The following is a 22217-nucleotide window of genomic DNA, read 5'->3' on the forward strand; positions in this document are numbered from 1 at the left end:
AAATAAGAAGTTACAGGTCTGTGAGAGCCAGAAATCTTTCTTGTTTGTAGGTGACCAAATACTTATTTTACCGAGGAATTTACCAATTAATTCTTTAAAAATCCTACAATGTGATTTTCTGGATTTTTTTTTCTCATTTTGTCTCTCATAGTTGAGGTATACCTATGATGAAAATTACAGGCCTCTCTCATCTTTTTAAGTGGGAGAACTTGCACAATTGGTGGCTGACTAAATACTTTTTTGCCCCACTGTATATATATATATAGCTACATTGAAATCTCCACTTTTAAGTAGAAGTTTATAATTTCTGCAACAATTCACCAAAATGAAACGTTTTAAAATGAAAAACTAATAAGTAATAACCAGTTTCTAACTGGTTTTCCAGAATATTTCCTCCAAACTGCCATCAATGGGATGAATGGCTTAGTTTTAGTTGCCTCTGAATATTTAGCTGGAATAGTTTAAATGTATTTGTATATATTTTAGTATTTTGTTAAATACAAAGTATAAAATATAAATTTTTGCCTGTTTTTATCAATTGATTATTTTTTACTTTTTAATTCTGATTTTTAAATCTGTTATTCCATGTTTAAACATTACACAATTTACTGTTTATTTGTTGTATTAACTTCACTAATCATTCACTGATTTCTCAAATGTGACCCTGGACCACAAAACCAGTCTTAAGTCGCTGGGGTATATTTGTAGCAAAAGCCAACAATACATTGTCTGGGTCAAAATTATACTTTTTTTTATGCAAAAAATCACTAGGATATTAAATAAAGCTCATTTTCCATGAAGATATTTTGTAATATTCCTACCGTAAATATACCAAAACTGAATTTTTGATTAGTAATATGCATTGCTAAGGACTTCATTTGGACAATTTTAAAAGTGATTTTCTCAATATTTTGATGTTTTTGCACCCTCAGATTCCAGATTTTCAAATAGTTGTATCTCGGCCAAATATTGTCCTATCCAATTTCAAAAAAATTGACCCTTATGACTGGTTTTGTGGTCCAGAGTCACAAATGATCAGTAGACAAAAAGGTCCCTCACAGTGAAGGACCTACAAATAATTTCACAATGTCTACTATATCACGGCACTGAACATGCAGTGTAGCATTAACTACCTTCCATCCAGGGACTGTGCCAGGATTTGTAGGCAGCTCACCAAAGCAAGGGCATCATTTCCTAAGAGGAAACATGGCATTGAGCTCAATGTAATCCAGCCAGTAAAAAGCACCAGCTCCTGATTTATGTTTTCAAGGGAGGGTGGGTTAATAAAATTAATGAGGTATGTAAGCATTCCCCTCAGCACTACAAGACTGGGGTGAGTGAACAATGGCTGTGGATAATGCTGAGAGTGCATGAGATGAATACCAAGTGCCTCTAAATTAAAAGTGTTTCTAGATAAATAATCAAGCAGATTTTTATTGCAAACAAAAAAGAAAGACACAAAAGGGTATGAAGAAAAAGACACCAACCCTTACCAAACAGAGAGATTCTGCGTCTGGCTAGAGCTCCGAGTTTACAGAATAAACTAGAAAATAACAGGAGAGAGGATGAATGTAAGAGAAAGAATGAGAGAAATGAATGGGAAAAAACAAGACAGATGGAACTGAAAATATATAATGACAGTAGCAAAGGTGAACATGGAGACACAGACATGCAATCAGCCATTTGTGTGTACGCACACACACACACACACACACACATTTCTCCATCTTTGTGTAGTTTTTTTTACAGAGTGAATTATATTTTCTGTCTCCTAAACATTTTTGCATTTTCAGATATTTATTACAGGTTTATTACATGTTTTCAAGTAACAAATTAATTCTTTCAAAAAGAGTAAAAACTCAATACTTCAAATTCATTTGCTGTGTATCCAAAAAGGATTACATGCTGATATGCTAGCAATCTTCTTTTTAATACAAAGTGCAAAAAATAAAGTGCTCAATAAAGTGATAAATAAAGTGATGTGCCTCTTGAACACCAAATGGCTTAGATGCACAATCATGCAAGTTTTTATTTACTGTCGCATAAATGCTCTGTCACCCATGATTTATTCCATGAGCTAAAGCTTTCAAATAATGGGTGTTAAACTGAGTAGTATTTATCTGGTCATGTGGTCTTAACACCCATAAGGGGACCCACTCAATGTAAAATAACACAGCTTTTATAAAGTTACTGAGGACTGCTGACTTATGTAAGAAAAACCAGACTCACATAATCACATGCAAATGTAATAGCAGTCTGTCATCACAAATTACCTTGTGGCCATCTCTTTTTCTTTATTGGTGGACTGGCAGCCATCTCTAAGTGAACACGTAGTGGAGAGGAAGTAGAGATAGTGATTTTTGAAGTATTGATCTAATAGTGGCATTACAACCTGGGACAGAAAGAAAAAGAGGCTTGAATAAAACAACAGTCACCAACTGAAGAAATGTTCATTTTGAACATTTCATTTTGAAGTGAAGATTTTTAGTGCACAATAATGAGATTGATAGTTGAGGAGGTCAGGGAACTGCTGACCGTTGTTATTGATCTTCATGTGGGAATGAAAGACTTTTAAACAGCAAGGCAGCACATTGTCTCAGAACAGGGATGGATGGCAAAACATGACGTCTAATCAATTATGGGATCAGCAATGACATGACCCACAGAGATGTCCGTTTGGACAAACAATACAAAGCTGTAATTATCTGCAACTACACAAATTTACCATGACCACACTGTGGTTCAATTACAAAAACATGTACAGTGGTGTGAAAAAGTGTTGGCCCCCTTCCTGATTTCTTATTTTTTTGCATGTTTGTCACACTTTAATGTTTCAGATCATCAACCAAATTTAAATATTAGTCAAAGATAACACAAGTAAACACAACATGCAGTTTTTAAATGAAGGTTTTTATTATTAAGGGAAAACAAAATCCAAAACTACATGGCCCTGTGTGAAGAAGTGTTTGCCCCCCTGTTAAAACTGTGGTTTATCACTCCTGAATAAAGTGCTCAATAAAGTGATAAATAAAGTGATGTGCCTCTTGAACACCAAATGGCTTAGATGCACAATCATGCAAGTTTTTATTTACTGTCGCATAAATGCTCTGTCACCCATGATTTATTCCATGAGCTAAAGCTTTCAAATAATGGGTGTTAAACTGAGTAGTATTTATCTGGTCATGTGGTCTTAACACCCATAAGGGGACCCACTCAATGTAAAATAACACAGCTTTTATAAAGTTACTGAGGACTGCTGACTTATGTAAGAAAAACCAGACTCACATAATCACATGCAAATGTAATAGCAGTCTGTCATCACAAATTACCTTGTGGCCATCTCTTTTTCTTTATTGGTGGACTGGCAGCCATCTCTAAGTGAACACGTAGTGGAGAGGAAGTAGAGATAGTGATTTTTGAAGTATTGATCTAATAGTGGCATTACAACCTGGGACAGAAAGAAAAAGAGGCTTGAATAAAACAACAGTCACCAACTGAAGAAATGTTCATTTTGAACATTTCATTTTGAAGTGAAGATTTTTAGTGCACAATAATGAGATTGATAGTTGAGGAGGTCAGGGAACTGCTGACCGTTGTTATTGATCTTCATGTGGGAATGAAAGACTTTTAAACAGCAAGGCAGCACATTGTCTCAGAACAGGGATGGATGGCAAAACATGACGTCTAATCAATTATGGGATCAGCAATGACATGACCCACAGAGATGTCCGTTTGGACAAACAATACAAAGCTGTAATTATCTGCAACTACACAAATTTACCATGACCACACTGTGGTTCAATTACAAAAACATGTACAGTAAATGTTTATCACAAAGCTTTGAACAAGCTGAGACGTTCTCTTGGTTACCACTTAAGATATAATAAACAATTCCAATACACAAAATACACATCTGCTGTGTCTTAACAAGTATCCAAAAATCCATTTCATTTGGATAATTCTTTGGAGATCAAATCAGGCAGTTATTTAAATAGGTATGTCATCCTGACTCAGTTAGCTGCTATGCTGTGATGAATTCTCATCGATTTCAGTGTTGCCTGACCTGCAGTAAAGATAACTGACCTTAATAAAGAAATTAATTTGTTGTTCATGGGGAACTTTCTCAGCCCTGTTAATCTGCCCTCGAGCTTGAGCAACCTCTGCAAAACACAAACCAAAATACATTTAAACTTGATTAACAGATTTCAATGCAAGGTTTTCACATGCATCAGACAAATGAGACAACATAGTTGAAATTAACTGATATTAGGATCCTTTTAAGGAATAGTTTGCCCAAAAAATGTTTTAGTCACAAAAAATCTTAAAATCTTAGCTCTCAAATCTCGTTTACACCAGTTATTTTAGTAGTTTCATATACTATTATACTATCAATTGATATTTTAATTACATTTTATTTTCATATTTTCAACTTTAATTTTAACTTTATTAATTATTAGTAGTTTAATTTTCAATATTTAGGCTTTTGTCATTTTTCATATTTCTATTTAGCTTTATATTTATTTCATTTTTAGTTTTAATAATCTTAGTACTTCAACTTGGCAAAAACTATTTTTAATAGTTGTAGTTAAAAATGACTGATTCACATGTCTACATATTGAACATAACATTCATATTTGAATATCAACATTGGCTCTATGAATGCTTTTAAAGCCGATTTAATATGAGAGCTAGTAATTTGATATTTATTATATGGCTTCAAGACTACTGTGATTTTTGACAGCTTGACAGCATCTGTCTACATCCCATTTGATTATATAAAAATGAGCTATGGTAACTTTTTTGAGCTACCTTTTTTGCATTAGGATTTGGAAAGGCATGAGGACGATTGATAACAGAATTTTAACTTTTGTGTAAACTTTTTTTTAACACTCCTTTCAGATTAGTAAGGCCTTGAAATTACAGGGCAGTTATATAAAAAGACAGATGTGCAAACAAATAATTGGAGAGAAGTGGAGTGGAAGAACAGGGGGATGTGTGTGTGTCTAACCCAGCTCTAGTAACTGCTCCTGGGCTTGCTCAGTGAGACAGAGGGCTTGCTGTAACAGGCCGTAAGCGAAGCGGCTCACAATCGCTGGGGAATCAGCATCTGCCACCTTTCTGTTCCTGTGCAGTGAAAATCCAGTAAGTGAAAATGAAATGGACACTTCAAAGGCATGATGCTCATTCTAGTATCCAGTAGCAGGAAAGCATCCTCACCTCCTCACTGAGTACCCATTGATGTGGAAGAACTTGAGAACATCTTGAGCTTTGTCTCTGACTCGACTCTTGTCTTTAACGCTCAGAGCATCGTACGGTACAAGCAGAGGGTGACTGCCCCCTCCTGGACAAAAACAGCATCAGTATTAACAGCTCAAAAGATTCTGGTCCATTAACATAATTCCCATTGTTAAAGGAGTTATATATAAGCAATGCATTATAATTAATTAAACTGGTGACAGTTATTAAATTAATTCCTGCACTTAGTTTGTTGCCTTAGTAGTTAGTGCATATTACAAAGCTCTCTGCAATAGTTTTAAATTAAATTTATTTGCTATTTTGTAATAAGTAGGATAGTATACAGCAGGTTATTATAGCACTAGAGAAAAACACTTCAGGGTGCCACTGGTGATTATTTTGCAGCATTATTAGTTTATAAAAAATATGAGTGCAAATAGCAATATCAAAGGTTAAGAATTGCTTACAGTTAATATCTTTCATTGCCTATACCACTGTAGTACAATACACTACCCAAGAGTTTGTGGTCTGTATGATTTCTTAATGTGAAGTTTTGTATGCTTTTATTGCATTTATTTCATCAAAATATAGTAAAAGCAATAGTTTTGTGAAATATTGTTACAACATAAAATAATTGTTTTTCTATTTTAATACAATTTTAAAAGTAATTTATTCCTGTAATGGCAAAGTTTAATTTTTTTAGCAGTCATTACTCCAGTCTCACTTGATCCTTCAAATAGAATCACTTGATCCTTCAAAAATCATTGCTGATTTGCAGCTCAATAAATCTTTCTTATTATTGTCAGTGTTGAAAGCATTTGTGGTACATTTGTTAATTGTTTGAGGAATAGAAAGATTTACAGAACAGCATTTATTTGAAATATAAATCTTTTGTAACATTATAAATGTCTTTACTGTCGATTCAATTTCATTTATATTTATTTCTTTTTTTTTATTCTTATTCAAAATTTCTGAATGGTAGTGTATATATACACACACGAGTACAATGTACATCTACACCTCTTCCACACACACCTTTCACCCAGTATTCCTATTTCACAGTGTTTTGTTTCACTGTAATACGCAGGTGGCTGCAGGATCCCTAATTTAATTCACTGTATCATTTCTCACAGCGGCCCATCTGTAAGACACACCTTTACTCTCCAGTTCCTGCAGTTTCCTGGCTGCCCAGATGTGATGATAATTCTCAGCCAACCGCTCTGCCATGGCCTTCAATACCAGATTGAAAGTGCAGTTATTTTTAATCCTGTTAATGTAAAAAGCTGGCTGGTGGTATATAGACAGTATATGAGGCAATTTCTAAAATGACTTCTAAAATACGTTCTGTTATTTGGCCAACTTGAATTTGAAAGTTTTCAAAAAGCTATTCTATAAAAGTTACTCAAATAAAAGCAGTAATCAATGGTTAATGGTGTAATCTCCTCTTTGGTCCCTGTTGGACTGGTTTATATTATATGGAATTAATTGAAGCTGCTTACATACTGATCCCAGGTTAGAGTGACACTGCTGGTATCCACAGGCTTTGGACTGAATGTGGAAGCTCCTTCAAAAGACAGCTATTAAAAGACAAAACACAATTTATGTTCTCCAAAGAAACACAATACATTTATCTGGTTTGATATCAAGCATTTATCAAACCGAAGCGCATGCCATGAATGCATCCCATGTTCTCTGAATAAGCAATGTCTTTTAAAAGTCTAAGAGCTGTTAATCCAGTCTTGGCGAGCACAGAAACTCTATTCTGAATCCCAATCGCTTTGTGCCATGTGCAATACAAAACAGCTGTCAGTACAATTTATGCAGAAAGAATTTACCTTGATGCACAGTGGTCAAAGTGGAAAACAAAAACAACACATTATTGGTCTGCTGAAATGCTTATCAAATGCTTATTAATATTGTTCTTATGGTTCAAAACAAGCTGAAGCAACATCACTAAATGTTGCTGAATCACTGAATCACTTCTACACATTTAGTCTGTGTTGAGATTTTCAGGGAGGAATTTGGAAGCATGTTTAAGCATTAATGGATATATTTAATCTTTTCTAATGCTCCAAGCATGGACCAGCACCATTTAAATGCACATGCTTAATCAAGTCTTCTTCAAATGAAATGTATTATTTGCAAATTAAAGCAATGATACGGTCTCATTGAGGGCGCCAGGGGCACCGTAAAGGGGAGGGGGGTTAGGATGATTCTAATGGCCCGATGAAGGAGGGGGGCTCCCCGAGCGAGCAACGAGAATTCTGCCAAGGGGAACGCGATTACGATTTCTACCGAGAGGGACCCCCCGGATCTGTATGGAAGAGAACACCCCCAATCCCACCCCCCCGGAAAGCGGGGGCCCGAGTGAATATGCTGTCCAGGGGCCCAGTAACTGTAGCGGTGCCCCTGATGGATTTACTCAAAAAACTAAAATTTGAAAATTAAGGAATAATGGACAGAAAAACACAGAGAAAGCACAATATCACACATTCTTCATCAGAGCTTTGCAGTTCTCCGTGAAGGTGTCCATTACCTTGCCAGACTGTGAAATCCTCAGAGCTGGGTTGTGAAAGCCTTGTGACTCCCCATCATTGGTCCTCTCAATAGTCCATCCCAAGACCAGCATGCATTTCACTGTCTCTTTAATGACCCCTCGATAACCTTCTTTATCCTAAAATACAGAGCAACCTCACTGTGTGACAGTGAACTGCATGATAAACTGCATGTTGCTTTTTTCTGATTTCTCTTTAAAATTCTGAATATCTGATGTTGTTATTTGTAATGTGTCTACATGTTTTGTGTATGAGGAGAGTTTGCTACCTTCTCAGACAGAGCTCTGTAAGGTTTTAGGAGTGGATGAACTTTAGCACTCTCAGAAAACTGTTCTCCATAAACCCAACCGTTACCAAACTAGAAAAGAATTATCAAACACAAATAGCTTTAAAACTACAGAATTCCCAAAGTTTCCACGATATTCTCAAGCAAACACCTGTAATACGAAACTTCTTACCTTTTCCAGGGACCATTTCTCATGTGTATGTTCAGCATATTTGTTCACCACAAACTCAAGCATCTCTGGGATTGTCACACTATAAATGCATGAAAAAACTGGATTATTATTTACTGCATATCGAATAAACAGTCATTCACACTACACTTTTCAGAAGATGATGAAGTGAACGTTTGAGATTAGTGCTGATCTCAGAGGTTCTCAGAAGATCTCAGTGCAAATTAGTCCATTACATCCAGCTCAAGCGGGTCTGTTTCAGCTGGTTTAGGATGTGTTATGGACCTTTAAGTCTACAGAAGTCTTACTTTGAGGTGTCCAGGTGTCGAGGACAAAACCGTCCCTCTGAATCCATCGTCGAGTGTCTCTCTTGTCCTCCTGTGCAGCTCGGCTCAAGGTGGTCAGGAGGAATCGCCCCGGCAACTGCACTGAGACAACCCAGGGCCAGTTTGAATAGGTCTGGATCGTAAGACTGTGGACGAGATTGAAAAGCAAACATTTTGATTGTGCAATTCAAAATGAAATTCGAACAGTTTGAACAGTTTGATGCATAAAAAAACCAGACATAAAATATCCAGTTTATTAAAAGAATTAAACCCTCTTTTGGAGAAATTAATTGTGCAGTCACTTGGTTTGAAATGGAGATTTTCTGTCTTTTCTCACTTTTTTGGCAAGAGCACTGAATATCCCCCAAAACAGCTTTCTGGTCAGACGAAGTTCTTCCTCTGAGGCAGAGCCAAAGCCACACCATCCATCATTCCGACAGTAGTACTTCCTGCTCTGCTCATAATGATTGGTCAACAGCTGGAAGAAGCAACCACAGTGATAAGCAGAATTGCTTTAGGAAAACATAATTTTATATTTTATAAATGTTATGTTTTTTCTTTAGACCTTGAGTGGCATCTTGGAGTTTTCTGATAGTTGAGGGACGTCAAACACAAGATTCTGCAGCAGAGACTGCAACATGGAGGGATTCAGTTTTCTGTGGGAACAAAATTGTTATAAATAAATGATAACGGGTTATAAATAAACAGACCTATGCAATATGGATTTGTTTCTTAATATCTGATCTTAAAATATTTGTCAGTTCTAAAAGAGCAAGAACAGGCAGACAAAGATACAATGACTTCCACTCTAATGGTCTATTATTTGCAGAACTTTTTTAAAGCATTCACTATTGTTACCATGCCATTCATGGCTTTTATTCGAACATCCTCACCCGCACACTGCCAGCAGACAGTCCTGGATAGCATCTCTCTGGGCCTTGGTCAGTCCGCTGGCTTTAGAGAGGCTGTAGACACCCTGCATGAGCTCATCCACCAGCCCAGTCCGCAGTGAAGAGGAGTCACACAGCAGAGAGGAATACTTACTCAGCAATGGCAGCACAGCCACACATATGTATCGATTAAGGGCTAGTGCCATATCTGTTCCACCTAACCCCGTCTGCAAAGAGGGAAAACATATCTATATATACAAAGCTGATTTTTCAGCAACCATTACCAGTCTTCAGTGTCACATGATCATTCAGAATTCATTCTAATATGCCAATTTGGTGCTCAAGAAACATTTATTATCATCAATGTTGAAAACAGTTAATATGCTGCTTAATATTCTTGTGGAATCGTGATTCATTTTCAGGATTCATTGATGAATGGAAAGTTCAAAAGAACATCATTTATTTGAAAACAGAAATATTTTTTAACATTATAAATGCCTTTACTGTCAATTTTGGTCAATTTAAAGAATCCTTTCTGAATAAAAGTATTAATTTCTTCTTTCTAAAAAAATTATTTAAAAAAATTAATTAATTATGGCAATATGACTTCTGTGTTTTGGTAATCTCTTCAGGTTTGGAACTCCAGGAGCCATACATCAACGGTGTGGCCTGTTTTAGGGGTGGTTGAAATCATATTTTCTTTTTATGTTGCATTCAGACAGAGCTGATGAAACATGTAGAACAGAGAACACTGTTGGAATATGTCAAATTAAAACTGCAAGCCTGTAAGACCCCCATAACCTTTATTTTGGCATCCACTGCGGGATTCAAACCTTAATTAGGGGGCTCAGACTCCACAAACTCAAGATTTTCAGTAAATAAAAGACTTAAATTTCAGATTTATTCCTTGCACAAAACAATTGTTTGACTTCAAAAGACTTGGAATATAGTGCACGAGTTCAACTGCTTTGATGATGTTTTATTCCTCATTTGTAAGTCGCTTTGGATAAAAGTGTCTGCTAAATGTCTAAAAATTACATTAAATTAAATTATGACATTTTTGGAGATCAAGAACTCCATCCCCACTTATTTGCACACTATGGAAAAAGGCACCACAGAGATTCAGCTAAAATTAATTTTGTGTTTTACAGAAGAAAAGGTCACATGGGTCAAAAAAGGTCATATCGGTTTGAAAAGACATAATGACAGTATTCAAATTTGGGTGAACTTTTCCTACATTCAACATCTTCCCACTTACAGCATCCATGTTAACAGCCGCTTGCAGGTCCAGCAGGAAACCATTCTCCAGTAGACGCAGCAAAAACTGCTGGTCCTGAACTCCATAAACCCGGTCCAAAAACAGCACCATGGCTGCTTTGTGATCCGGACAAAATATCCGAGACATGTCAGGCTCCACCACTAGATCATCTGAGTATAGCAAGCACAAAATATTTTCAACCACCAATGAATCACTTAGACATAAAATACCCTACTACACATCTTTGCCAGCAGTTCCAAACTAAATTTACTTAGTTTATTTAAAAACTGAGCTCAGACTCTCTCTCATTACACTGATTTCAGTTTTTAATAATCAAATACATTTAGAAAGATAAATCAATAGTCAGGAAAATAATTACTTTTACTTCATGAATGTATATTTTACACAAGTTCACAAGTCAACAAACGCACACACTCATACACACCTGTGTTTACAAGTGGTAAACTAAAAGGAATATTGATGATTCCCTCCAGATCCTCTCTGGGAACGAGAGACCTCAAGATTGCCCTGATCCGAATGGCCTCACCTTTCCCCGCTTCTATGAGCTGCAGGTCATATTCACACACAACAGAGACGCCCATTAGCAAACCTTGAAGAACCTTTCAAACCTTTAATGAAACCTGACTTTGCCTTAAAAAGTAGATAAAACCAATAAGCCTTTTCCAACTAAATCCTTCAAGCACATTACGAGGCTCTTATCTAGCTTGCCCAGTGGGTTTCCTGAAACACTTACATGCGTCTCAGGGGCGCAACGACCCAACAGATCAATGAGAGCAGAGTAGAAGGTCATTATGGCGTGTCCCATGTGAATGACATCCTCATCTTCATCATCAAGCGTGTCACTAGAAGTGCAGGTCAGAATGAGACATGGGCATGAGCGAGAATGGATAAGACAGGATAAAATTCAAAACGTAACACTCACAGCGTCCGGTTGGAACTGTGTGTACTGGCTGCACTGATTCCATCCTGCAGGTGGGAAATTCTGATGGCTTCCTCAATAGTTGCTAAAAGACCATTTCCCCCCTCCCCTCGAAGGGCGGGGCCAAAGCATTCAGGTCGGCGAATCAGAAGCCTCACTACCACATAGGCGTTTTCCTCAACACTCTCACCTGTATGAGGAGGATAACTAATCAAAACCAACCAGAGGTGTTTCAATAGGTTTCACTAGGTCAGGATTCAGGAACTGCTCATTACCATTGCAAAATACTGCAAAACGCAGGAAGTCCAGGTAACGTTCTCCCTCTACAGGATTCCAACCAATATCTGGGTATCCTTTGGAGACCAGCAGAGCACAACTACGCAAACCACAGCCTCCCAAATACTGCACCACCTGCACAAATTAAAAACCAGTACAGACAGCTCCATATCACCAAAAGTCAGAAGTAATGTAGAAGAGAGATAAAAGAATCAGTCAGTGAGACTTACTTTCTCCAGATCTCCCTCTGTAAGAGCAAGCGCCAGTTCATTGTTGTCCATGACAGAAGCAGCCGCCACATCCAGAGGAGTTGATCCTCTCATTGAGGGAGAAGCTGATAAAAACAAAATCACATTTGCTTTTGTCTACTTCCTTAGAAATGTTCAGGTTGAGGTATAACCATATCAGTATTAGGATAAACATACCAAGTCCAACATTACTGTTGTCCAGCAGGTAGCTGAGATGATCAAACATGGCCCTCTGATTATGCCGACTGATTCGACAGAAATAACAAAGGAAACGACAGCAGTGCGCAACCATCTTAGGAAACATGATTTCCTTAATGAGGCCAGAGGATAAGAGTTAACAGAGCACCTCATGGGAGTGAATAAATCAAAACACTGCACTTAATGCAATGATTAAGTTTTAATTTGAGTGGTTCAATTATGTAGTTGACATTTTACAACCATAATGAACGCAGAAGCTGATAATCACTGCAAGTACTTGATGTTATTATGATTACCTTAGATTCTCTAGCACCAAGGACATTCACCATAACTTCCATGACGGTCTCATGCATCCCCAGAGCTCTCATTAGATTAGGATGCTGATAGAAAACTTTATTGTTCATAATGTCACTACACAAGAGAAAACAAAGGTCTTAGATTAGGAATAAAACTGACTTGGACATAGTAGTCCATCAGAAATATTGGATAATTTAATAAGTGAAAATTGTATTATGGGATGTGTCAAATTAAGTAATTTTATTGGCTGAAATGTTTTATTGGTACTCTATTCAGTGCCTCTGTTCAGATTAGAAATGTCACTTTATGATGAATTTGTGCTTAGTCATAAAAATAATAATAAAAATCATAAAAATAAATAAAATACACTACCGTTCACAAGTTTGAGGTCAGTAAAAAAATAGGTTTTTGAAAGAGGTCTCTACATTAAAAATAGTAATATAATAGAATAAAATTTGTAATAAAATTATAAAAATAAAATATATTAAAATTCATATTTGAATATATTTTGAGATATATTTTATTTCTGTGACTGCAAAGCTGAATTACTCCAGTCTTTATGTCACATGATCCTTCAGAAATCATTCGGTGGTCAACATTTTTTCAACTTTTGTGGAAACTGTGATGTTTTGTTTTTGGTTTTTCAGGATAAAAAACCTTCTGAACATTAGTGTATGTTAATTTTTTCTATCTTTTAAAATGCATATATTAACATTATATTACCTACACTTAAATATCTCCCTTTCTTTGGGTTTTCAGTCAGCTGCAATTTTAACATCTCTATCTTGATTCAAAATATGCACATTTTTACACAAAACTGATACAAAAATGTAAAATAACCAAATTAATTTCTAAGATTGATGCTACTCACATGCTACTTGTTAAGGTCATGTGATAAAGCATAGTATTGTTTGAAATGGTTAATGCTACATAATGTTTCACTTCCTATTTAAATAAAAATACATAGTACACAGTACACAGTGTATACTGTGCAGTATAGAATAAGTAATTATATAGTATTACATTACAAACCCAGTCATCTTCTCTTACCCTAGTCCTCTGATCATGAGTTCCTCCTCTTCTTTGCCCATCCTGGCTGTGAGCAATGAACGAATGCGTGCTAGAGCCCACTGTAGATTAAGAGTGTCTTCCACAGATGTCTGGCTGATACAGTAAGCCTTCTGTAGTGGTGCAGACATCTGGCCTCCCAGCCCAGCATACTGTTGATGCAGCAGGCTGAAAACAGCACGCACCAGAGCTGGGTCTTCTATCGTCCCCTCCTGGGCCCAGTGCAGCATGGTCTCTGATATCAGCTGCTGTAGTGAGACTAGAAAGAGAGAGGTCTGTTTTAACTTCACTCATCTGGTGTGTAATTGAAAGACCCTGTACAGTTTTACCAGTAACAGAATCAAGATGCTGTATTAATACAGTTCATAACATAACAATGTGATCCCAAAATAATGAAAAAGATTATTTTCGAGAGCCAAAAGTGACTGGTAGTGTTTCCTACCAGGTTTGTTCACAATCTCTTCAGGCAGACCAGACATTCTCCTCTTTAAATGAATTATTTTATCCACTAGGCTTTGGAGGTGATTCCTGACTGACTGGTTGTCCTCATCCTCATTCTCTGAATCACTGTCTATCTCAATTCCTGTATTAAACAGTAAAAAAGATGTGAATAAATGCATACAAGAGGTCATAAGGCCAGTTAATGGAAATACAAATAGGCTATAGCATTAGTTGTCCTAATTGGCTGCCTACCACAGTGGCTCATTAGATCCTGATGGAATTCCCACATCAAATCTTGGACGTCCTCTGGACAAGGACATTCTTGACACTCTTCCCGGAAGCTCAACATCATGTTTATCTGGACAGAGAAAAAATAAGGACTCATTAGGGAAAGTTCAATCTGCATGAAATGAAAATTCATCTTCTTTTCTAAAATTATGTTGTTGATCATAATGTGAATGATTCATTTCCTTTCAATTTTTTTTAACCTCGTATTTAATCCAAATGTCATAACTCAATGTTCTGGTGAAACAACAGATTTGCCTCTGGGATAAGTATGCCAGACATCTCCAATTATTTTGTCTGCATAAAACCTGCTCCTTTCTTATAATTGATTGCAAGCTCACATTCAGATACACCTCCATCCAATCAACAACCAATGGACTGAACAACAGATTTCACTCAGATGTGCGTCACAATATGGAGGAAAAGATCTGACTGTTGCTTTTTCCATTACATCATGTCTTTAAATGGATAAATCTTTTAAAAAATATCAAAAATTCAACATTTATTCACCCTAATGATGTTCCAGACCTGTATGACTTTCAGTGAAACACAACAGAAAATATTTCGAAAACTGTTTCAGTGGTTCTAAAACAACACTAAACCCTACTGAATTTCATATTTTTCCAAAATATCCTCTTTTGCGTTCCACAGAAGAAAGAATGTCATACAGCAGGGATGTCCAAATCTGTTCCTTGATGGCCACTGCCCTGCAGAGTTTAGCTCCACCCCTAATTAGGCATACCTGAATCAGCTAATCAAATCTACAGATTCATTAGTAACTTCTAGGCAAGTGTGTTGGAGCTAAACTCTGCGGGATGTGTGCCCTCCAGAAGCAGGACTGGACACGCCTGTCACACAGGTTTGGAATGAGACAAGTAAATAATGACTGAAATACACAGTCCAATCCAGTTAACCTATGACCTCTGACCTGTTCCTGAGGCGGGGAACGGAACTCTTTAGTTTTGCGTGCCGTGAGAGCAGCAGACATGTTGAGAGCATCCATAACTTCATTGTATCGAAAGCGCTGGTTGTCTTGAAGACGACCTATGAAGTCACCTGAGAACGACATCACGGCTTCTACTCTATGACGTACCTGGCAGTCACACAGGTACTTCAAAAGGTGGCACACCTGATAGTGAGAAATTGTGAGAAAGGGAGACATTATAAGAGAGAGAGAATCCGGTCAAAAAGGGGCAACAGTGTTGAATGACATAAGAATGAGTAGATAAATGACAAAATCTTCATTTTTGGGTGACCTATGCCTTTAAATGAACTGTGCCAACCTGTAATTTGACAGCTTCTGGAAGCTTCATCTGAAGAAGATTTTGCTGAGGGACATTATCCTCCCAATCTCTACCCTCCTTTTCCTCTCTTTCTCCATCACTTTCTTCCAGTTCATCCATCTCTTCTGTTTTACATGTTCCTCTCATGTAACTGGCTGGCAGGATGAGACTAAACACGGCCTCCAGATCTGTCCCCTGGTACACACCCATCAGCAGGAGAGTGTGGAGTAAACTAAGCAGAGGAACCATAAGGAGCTCTATGCTTCCCCCTGCAGGATCCCTCACACCCTGCCCTACTGCTGCCACTGCCTCCTTCAGCATTGTTATGACAACATCCTTTAATACATCCAATGGGATCTCTGGGCTGTTTTGGCGCAAGTTACTCCACAAAGCCCCACCCTCATCTCTATCCATCACGTCTATTTTATTAGCTCTGATGAAGCAAGGTGACGTAAAACGCATTCTGGGCCATAAGGAAGTGCTGAAGTCACTTCCTGGGAATCTCTGCACCTTCCTATTGTTTTTGTAGAGCGTAGTAGACTGCGTGGCATCCATCATAGGCACAATGTATTCGTGGGTCATGGCCTGCCTGGCACTGGCGTGGGCACCGAGGTGGGTGTTGATGAGGAAGTTGTAGTAACTTGTCCGCAGGTGACCTGGCATTCTCGAGCACTGCAAGGCGAACAAAAGTTGTGATTGGTCGACATGACTGCAGAGGGCGTGGCTTACATGTGTGTTTCCATGAGCTGAAAGGGCTGAGTAGAGGTGAAGGGTGTGGTCATGGAACTTTAGGAGATCACGCAGTTCGGACAGTTCCAGAATGTCAACACACCTGAAAGAGGGAAAAGAGGATAATCACAGAAATAAAAAAATTGTATTAGAATTTTGTTGTTGTTGTTGTTTTTTCATTAAACACATTTTTTATAGATTTGTATTTTTAAACAGCAGTTTTTGGGGGGTGGGGGGATAGTTTTAAATATTCAGACAACAAAAATTTATTCAGAAATTCAGAAGTTATCGGAAGGTTATCGGAATAAAAAAAATATGTTATCTTAAATTCTATCTTAAAAATACAAGTATATTAAATACAACACAAAACAATTACATTTTACTAATGTCATGTTTAAAATTTAAATGTACCAAATTCAAATTGAAAACTTTAAAATACACCACCCAAAAAAAAATTTTTTTGTTATTTGTCACATTTAAAAAACAAATTCTAGCTCCATAGATAAAAATGTCAAAAATGTTGAAAAGTGTGTAAAACGTTTTATAGATTTTAATCTAATTTTATTTACATTATACAAATATTACTATATAATTGTAATGTTTTGTATTTTTACACTGCAAGTTTTTTTATGGGAAAATTAGCTGTAAATATTCAGATTAAAAATTACATTCTGAACTATAAAAATATGCCACAAAACTATAACATATGCCACAATGTTATTAAATGTTATATGTCAAAGCCTTAATATTTTTGGGTTATTTTTCTAGCTCCATGTTAGCAGTTACTTGACATCTTCAACATGACCTCTGACCTGTTCTCCTCAGGTATATGCAGGGTCATGATCTGACGGATCTGAGTGCAGCGAGCTCTCCAGCCATATCTCTCCTCCAGACGGGTCACTTCCACAGGCTGAGTGTGGTCAGGTACTCGGGTCCACCGCATAAGCGTTAGGTGTTGAACACACAATCTAGGAGGGCACTGAGGTTTTGCATTTCTTCTTTCACTCCGAAAAACTCCCGCTGATAGTGGCATCATATTCTGTGGGCAACAATACAAATCCCTAACCTGCAGCAAATATTATAGGGAAGACTATATAGAAATAAAGTCATTTGATGTTTTCTTTCTTATGTGCAGAAATGCTTCACAAAACTATAACATATGCCACAATGTTATTAAATGTTATATGTCAAAGCCTTAATATTTTTGGGTTATTTTTCTAGCTCCATGTTAGCAGTTACTTGACATCTTCAACATGACCTCTGACCTGTTCTCCTCAGGTATATGCAGGGTCATGATCTGACGGATCTGAGTGCAGCGAGCTCTCCAGCCATATCTCTCCTCCAGACGGGTCACTTCCACAGGCTGAGTGTGGTCAGGTACTCGGGTCCACCGCATAAGCGTTAGGTGTTGAACACACAATCTAGGAGGGCACTGAGGTTTTGCATTTCTTCTTTCACTCCGAAAAACTCCCGCTGATAGTGGCATCACATTCTGTGGGCAACAATACAAATCCCTAACCTGCAGCAAATATTATAGGGAAGACTATATAGAAATAAGGTCATTTGATGTTTTCTTTCTTATGTGCAGAAATGCTATTTTGTATTAAATTAAATTAAATTAAATTAAATTAAATTAAATTAAAACAAGCATTCGGTTTGTCTGCAAAAATATTATTTATCTACGAACATATTTCACATTCTCCTCAGCATGTTCATCAGAGAGTCCAATATGGACACCAAAAGCCAAAAGAGTCCTTCCACAACACAAAAAGAAGCATGGTTAATAATAAAGAGCTAATTAATACTTTATTAGGCACAATAATCAATGGAATACCTGAGGATATCCTCAGATGACTGGAGGTTATGAATTCGCTCCTGATCTGGAAGTTTGGAAAATTCAACTAGACATGGGTGTATTTTTCTGCTCTCATCTTTAACCTAGGAGAAGAGATGTATTTTCAATATACATCAGAATGAGATGGAGCTACTTAAAATATGTTACTCAGATACTTACAGGTCCGTAGGTCCACCCCTGCTCTATTTTGTCAATAAGCCAGAGTTCATGGAGGTTTTCTGCTAATCTTTCTCTGATCTGCTCCAGCTGTGGAGGATATTCAACCTGACAAGATGCAGAGTTGAGCGCAAGGGTGTCAGACACTCATACAAGTTGATGCAAGACCGATTGTAGCTTGAAATAAATGTACTGGTGCTAAATTTAAAATGATCAGAGCATACTTAAAATTGAATAGTACCTCACTGGAATCCACTGGAATGGGGATAAAGGTCACTGGGCTTATAGGTACCACAGGGCCTAAGAGGTCACGTTGGCTTTCGGTGTGATTTCGTGTGAGTTTGTGAAACAGTTCCAGCTTGCAGTGGGTTTTTGGGAGGAGAGCTTCAGAACATGGAGAGAAACCAGCTGGAGGAAGAAACCTAAACTCCCCCTGTCGACCTCCAAACAGCACACGCACACTAATGAAGAAAAACAAAACAGTGCACTATTTAAGTTGTTTTAGGATGTACAGGTCATAATTTTAACTTGGGGAGGTTAATTTAAAACAAAATGAAGTAGAATTGGGGTAGAATAGACCACATTTTTCATTGTGAAATGAGCAAACAAACCTACAAGTAACACAACATGCAAAATCAAAATCCATTCAAAGGTAACTCACTGCACTCCAGCTGAGAAGCTGACGACTGGAAACAGCAGCCCATCCACACTGAAGTCCTCCAGCATGCCTTGAACTGGCTGTCCATTGACCCGGAAAGAGATGCAGGTTGCACTAAGGTCAAGACAGCAACTAATGACATCATCCTCCCTTAGCAAGTGCTGATTGGGGGAGGTGACCCTCCGAGCTACACCTCCTAGGAAAGAATAAACAATAGTGTTTGGAGTTTACATTTATTTGATAAAAATACAGTAAAAACAGCAATATTGTGAAATATTATTACAATTATAATGACTGTTTTCTATTGTAATATATTCTAAAATTGTATTAATTCCTGTGATGGCAAAGCTGAATTTTTAGCAACCATTTCTGGTGTCTTAAGTGTCACATGATTCTTCAGAAGTCATTATTTTATGCTGATTTGGTGTTCAATAAATATTTTTCATTATAATCAATGTTGAAAACAGTTCAAATGAACTTTTATTTTTGAGCAATTTAACACATTCTTGCTGGATATCTTTAAAAAAAATGTCAAACATTTGAACAGTAGTGTATGTGCTTAGTCTCCATATCACCTGTCCAGAGCTGGAGTCCATCAAAGCCGTAAGAGCAGAGGTCATCTCCTACACCGTTTGACCCCCAGCCGTGACCCCCTGTGGTGGAGGGACGGTACCCTTCAGTGCTGGCCCAACCCACTCGCAGATGAGTAGGCTCTGCTGTCACAAAAGGCTCTGACTTCTCAACTACAACCTCATAATACCACTTCTTGTATTGGGCACAGTCATCTCTTGCACACAGGAAGATGTTTGGACGCACACTAAACAGAAAAAAACAATTCAAATGTTCTATAGGATTTTTTAAACATTTATACTCATAGCTGGTCAATTTCTATATTATAACAGACTAAAAAAATATTTTTAGATGCACAAATTATTACCTCGAAATGTGCCCTTCACTATTATTTTGTGGTGTGGGAGTTGATAACAAATCACCTGAAAACTTGGTTAACCAGTCTTGTTTGTAGCAGAAGGTCTCTTTCTGGCAGCAGTGTGTCACAAATCAAATGCTGATTAGAGCGGACGGCCATGCCATGACACACACAGAGTGAACACAACACATCCAAGATCTGCAGATGTGATAAATAAATAAATGCACATAAATATACTAACGATCAAAAGTTTGGGTCCAGTAAGATTTTTAAAAAATAGTAATACTATTAATCAGCAACGACACATTAAATAATTAGAAGTGACAGTAAAGGCATTTAAAATGTGACAAAATATTTCTATTTCAAATAAATGCATTCTTATGTACTTTCTGTTCATCCAAAAATCCTAAATAAAAAAAGAAAATGATTGGTTTACACGAAAAAATATTAAGCAGCACAAATGTTTTCAACATCATAATAATAAGAATGTTTCTTGAGAACCAAAACATCATATTAGAATGATTTTGAAGAATCATGCGACACTGAAGACTGACGTAACAGCTGTCACAGGAATAAATTCCATTTAAAAAATATATTATATATTACAGGTGTGTAACATTTACAGTTATTTTAAATTATAAAATTATTTCACACTGTTTTACTGTATTTTTGATCAAATAAATGCAGACACCGGTACTGTAAATGTTACCTTATGGTTCCTTCCATGTATGTCCAGAAGTGAGATTATAGATTTTATGTGACTTTCCTTAATAACGTTCAAAGCTTCAGGACTTTCTACTAAAACACAGTGTAACACTTCCAATATTCCTAAAAAAGTAACAAATGACAAGGTGAGGCATTAAAACAATGTCTAGACTCTAAAATCAGCTTATTCTAGTCACAGTACAAGCTAAACAATTTTGCAAAACATATACCAGAGGAAGCCTCCAGCCTCTCCAGTCTGCTGACAAGCCAGTCCAAGGAACTAGAAAAGTGGGCACAGTTATTCCGATTACCCCTCATAAGGGCAGCTGCAGGGGAAATAGAAAATTTGTTAATAAAAGCTAAACCTGAATTATAAATATTGAAACATGAGTCATCCTATACCTAGCAGCTCATAAAAAGAGTTCAAGATAATTTCCCAAGACTCTCCTGCCTCTTTCCCAGCAGCCTCTGCAAAATGAGTGGCACTGTTGTACACATGCAAGTGATCGATGCAGTCCAGCACCAGAGTGATTAAACCCTGTGAAAAGCACAATGAAGCAGAATAAAAAAAGTAAACAGTTCAGATATTATTGCAGTGTAGCAGCAAGATATATGAGATTCTCATTCGCCGCAGATATTACCTCATCTTGGAAAAGATTTTGTCTGTTCTTCAGTGCTCTAATATCTCCCTGTCTGACCTCATGATCCTGCCCCATTTCAGGATATTGAAAATAACCAAGCAAATCCTGGAGCGTCAGATGGACCATCTCAATTGGAAGATCCAAATCCGTGATGTTTTCCTTTTGGCTGACATCATCTAATCCCCTTTAGAAGTAAAGAAAAATCATTACGAAACATAAATGTGCTTCTTTGAACACATTTTGGCCTTTAAAAACCATTTGCATATCTAAATGTTCAAGCAAAGCTGATAAGCACATATTATTTCATCTGCTACCACTCTACTATTTCTTATATTTACCTAATGAATTTTGAGAAGAGAAGGGCAGAGCTTCGAATTAAACAAGCAGCTTGTGACTCCTCCCTCTGAGAGCGAGAGAGGGTGATTCCATCATCCATGTGACCTTCTGCTTGCAAAACAGCCTATGAGAGAGAACCACTTCCCTTTAATCATTTGAACCAAAATTCATATCAGACGGAACCAATACAAAGGAAGGTGCTTTGGCTTATTAACTTGGATTATTAATGAGTTCACTGGAACTGACTAATGTCCACTACCTTTCAAATATTTTGGGGTCAGTAAGATTTTTTATTATTATTATTATTTCTTTTTTAATTCATTCATTAATTTATTCAGAAAGGATGCATTAAATTGATCAAAAGTGACAGTATTAACATTTATAAATTAAGTCATTTTAAAATTGATTACAAAAGAACATTATATTTAAAAAAAGCTGCTCTTATGAACTTTCT

General features: G+C 37.0%; 1 protein-coding gene across 1 annotated transcript in view; it reads right to left on the reverse strand.

Moving 5' to 3' along the window:
* The window catches only part of ryr2b (ryanodine receptor 2b (cardiac)), a 47600-nt gene that overhangs the window by 21049 nt on the left and 4334 nt on the right, over positions 1–22217 (reverse strand). The window contains 42 exon segments of the mRNA XM_016269918.1: positions 1134–1194; positions 1494–1543; positions 3330–3448; positions 4084–4148; positions 5009–5124; positions 5218–5341; positions 6390–6465; positions 6735–6812; positions 7772–7909; positions 8059–8148; positions 8249–8327; positions 8554–8717; positions 8909–9049; positions 9137–9227; positions 9465–9688; positions 10720–10889; positions 11165–11285; positions 11474–11582; positions 11663–11849; positions 11935–12070; positions 12166–12269; positions 12361–12493; positions 12678–12792; positions 13729–14021; positions 14202–14329; positions 14440–14545; positions 15401–15601; positions 15756–16587; positions 17297–17523; positions 17743–17864; positions 18168–18238; positions 18319–18422; positions 18499–18603; positions 18737–18956; positions 19157–19349; positions 19729–19970; positions 20146–20279; positions 20791–20909; positions 21017–21112; positions 21189–21324; positions 21428–21611; positions 21766–21887. Coding sequence (XP_016125404.1) covers positions 1134–1194; positions 1494–1543; positions 3330–3448; positions 4084–4148; positions 5009–5124; positions 5218–5341; positions 6390–6465; positions 6735–6812; positions 7772–7909; positions 8059–8148; positions 8249–8327; positions 8554–8717; positions 8909–9049; positions 9137–9227; positions 9465–9688; positions 10720–10889; positions 11165–11285; positions 11474–11582; positions 11663–11849; positions 11935–12070; positions 12166–12269; positions 12361–12493; positions 12678–12792; positions 13729–14021; positions 14202–14329; positions 14440–14545; positions 15401–15601; positions 15756–16587; positions 17297–17523; positions 17743–17864; positions 18168–18238; positions 18319–18422; positions 18499–18603; positions 18737–18956; positions 19157–19349; positions 19729–19970; positions 20146–20279; positions 20791–20909; positions 21017–21112; positions 21189–21324; positions 21428–21611; positions 21766–21887 — 6326 coding nt within the window.

This window comes from Sinocyclocheilus grahami, unplaced genomic scaffold (assembly GCF_001515645.1).
Source record: "Sinocyclocheilus grahami isolate Dianchi unplaced genomic scaffold, SAMN03320097.WGS_v1.1 scaffold54.1, whole genome shotgun sequence".
NCBI lineage: Eukaryota > Metazoa > Chordata > Actinopteri > Cypriniformes > Cyprinidae > Sinocyclocheilus > Sinocyclocheilus grahami.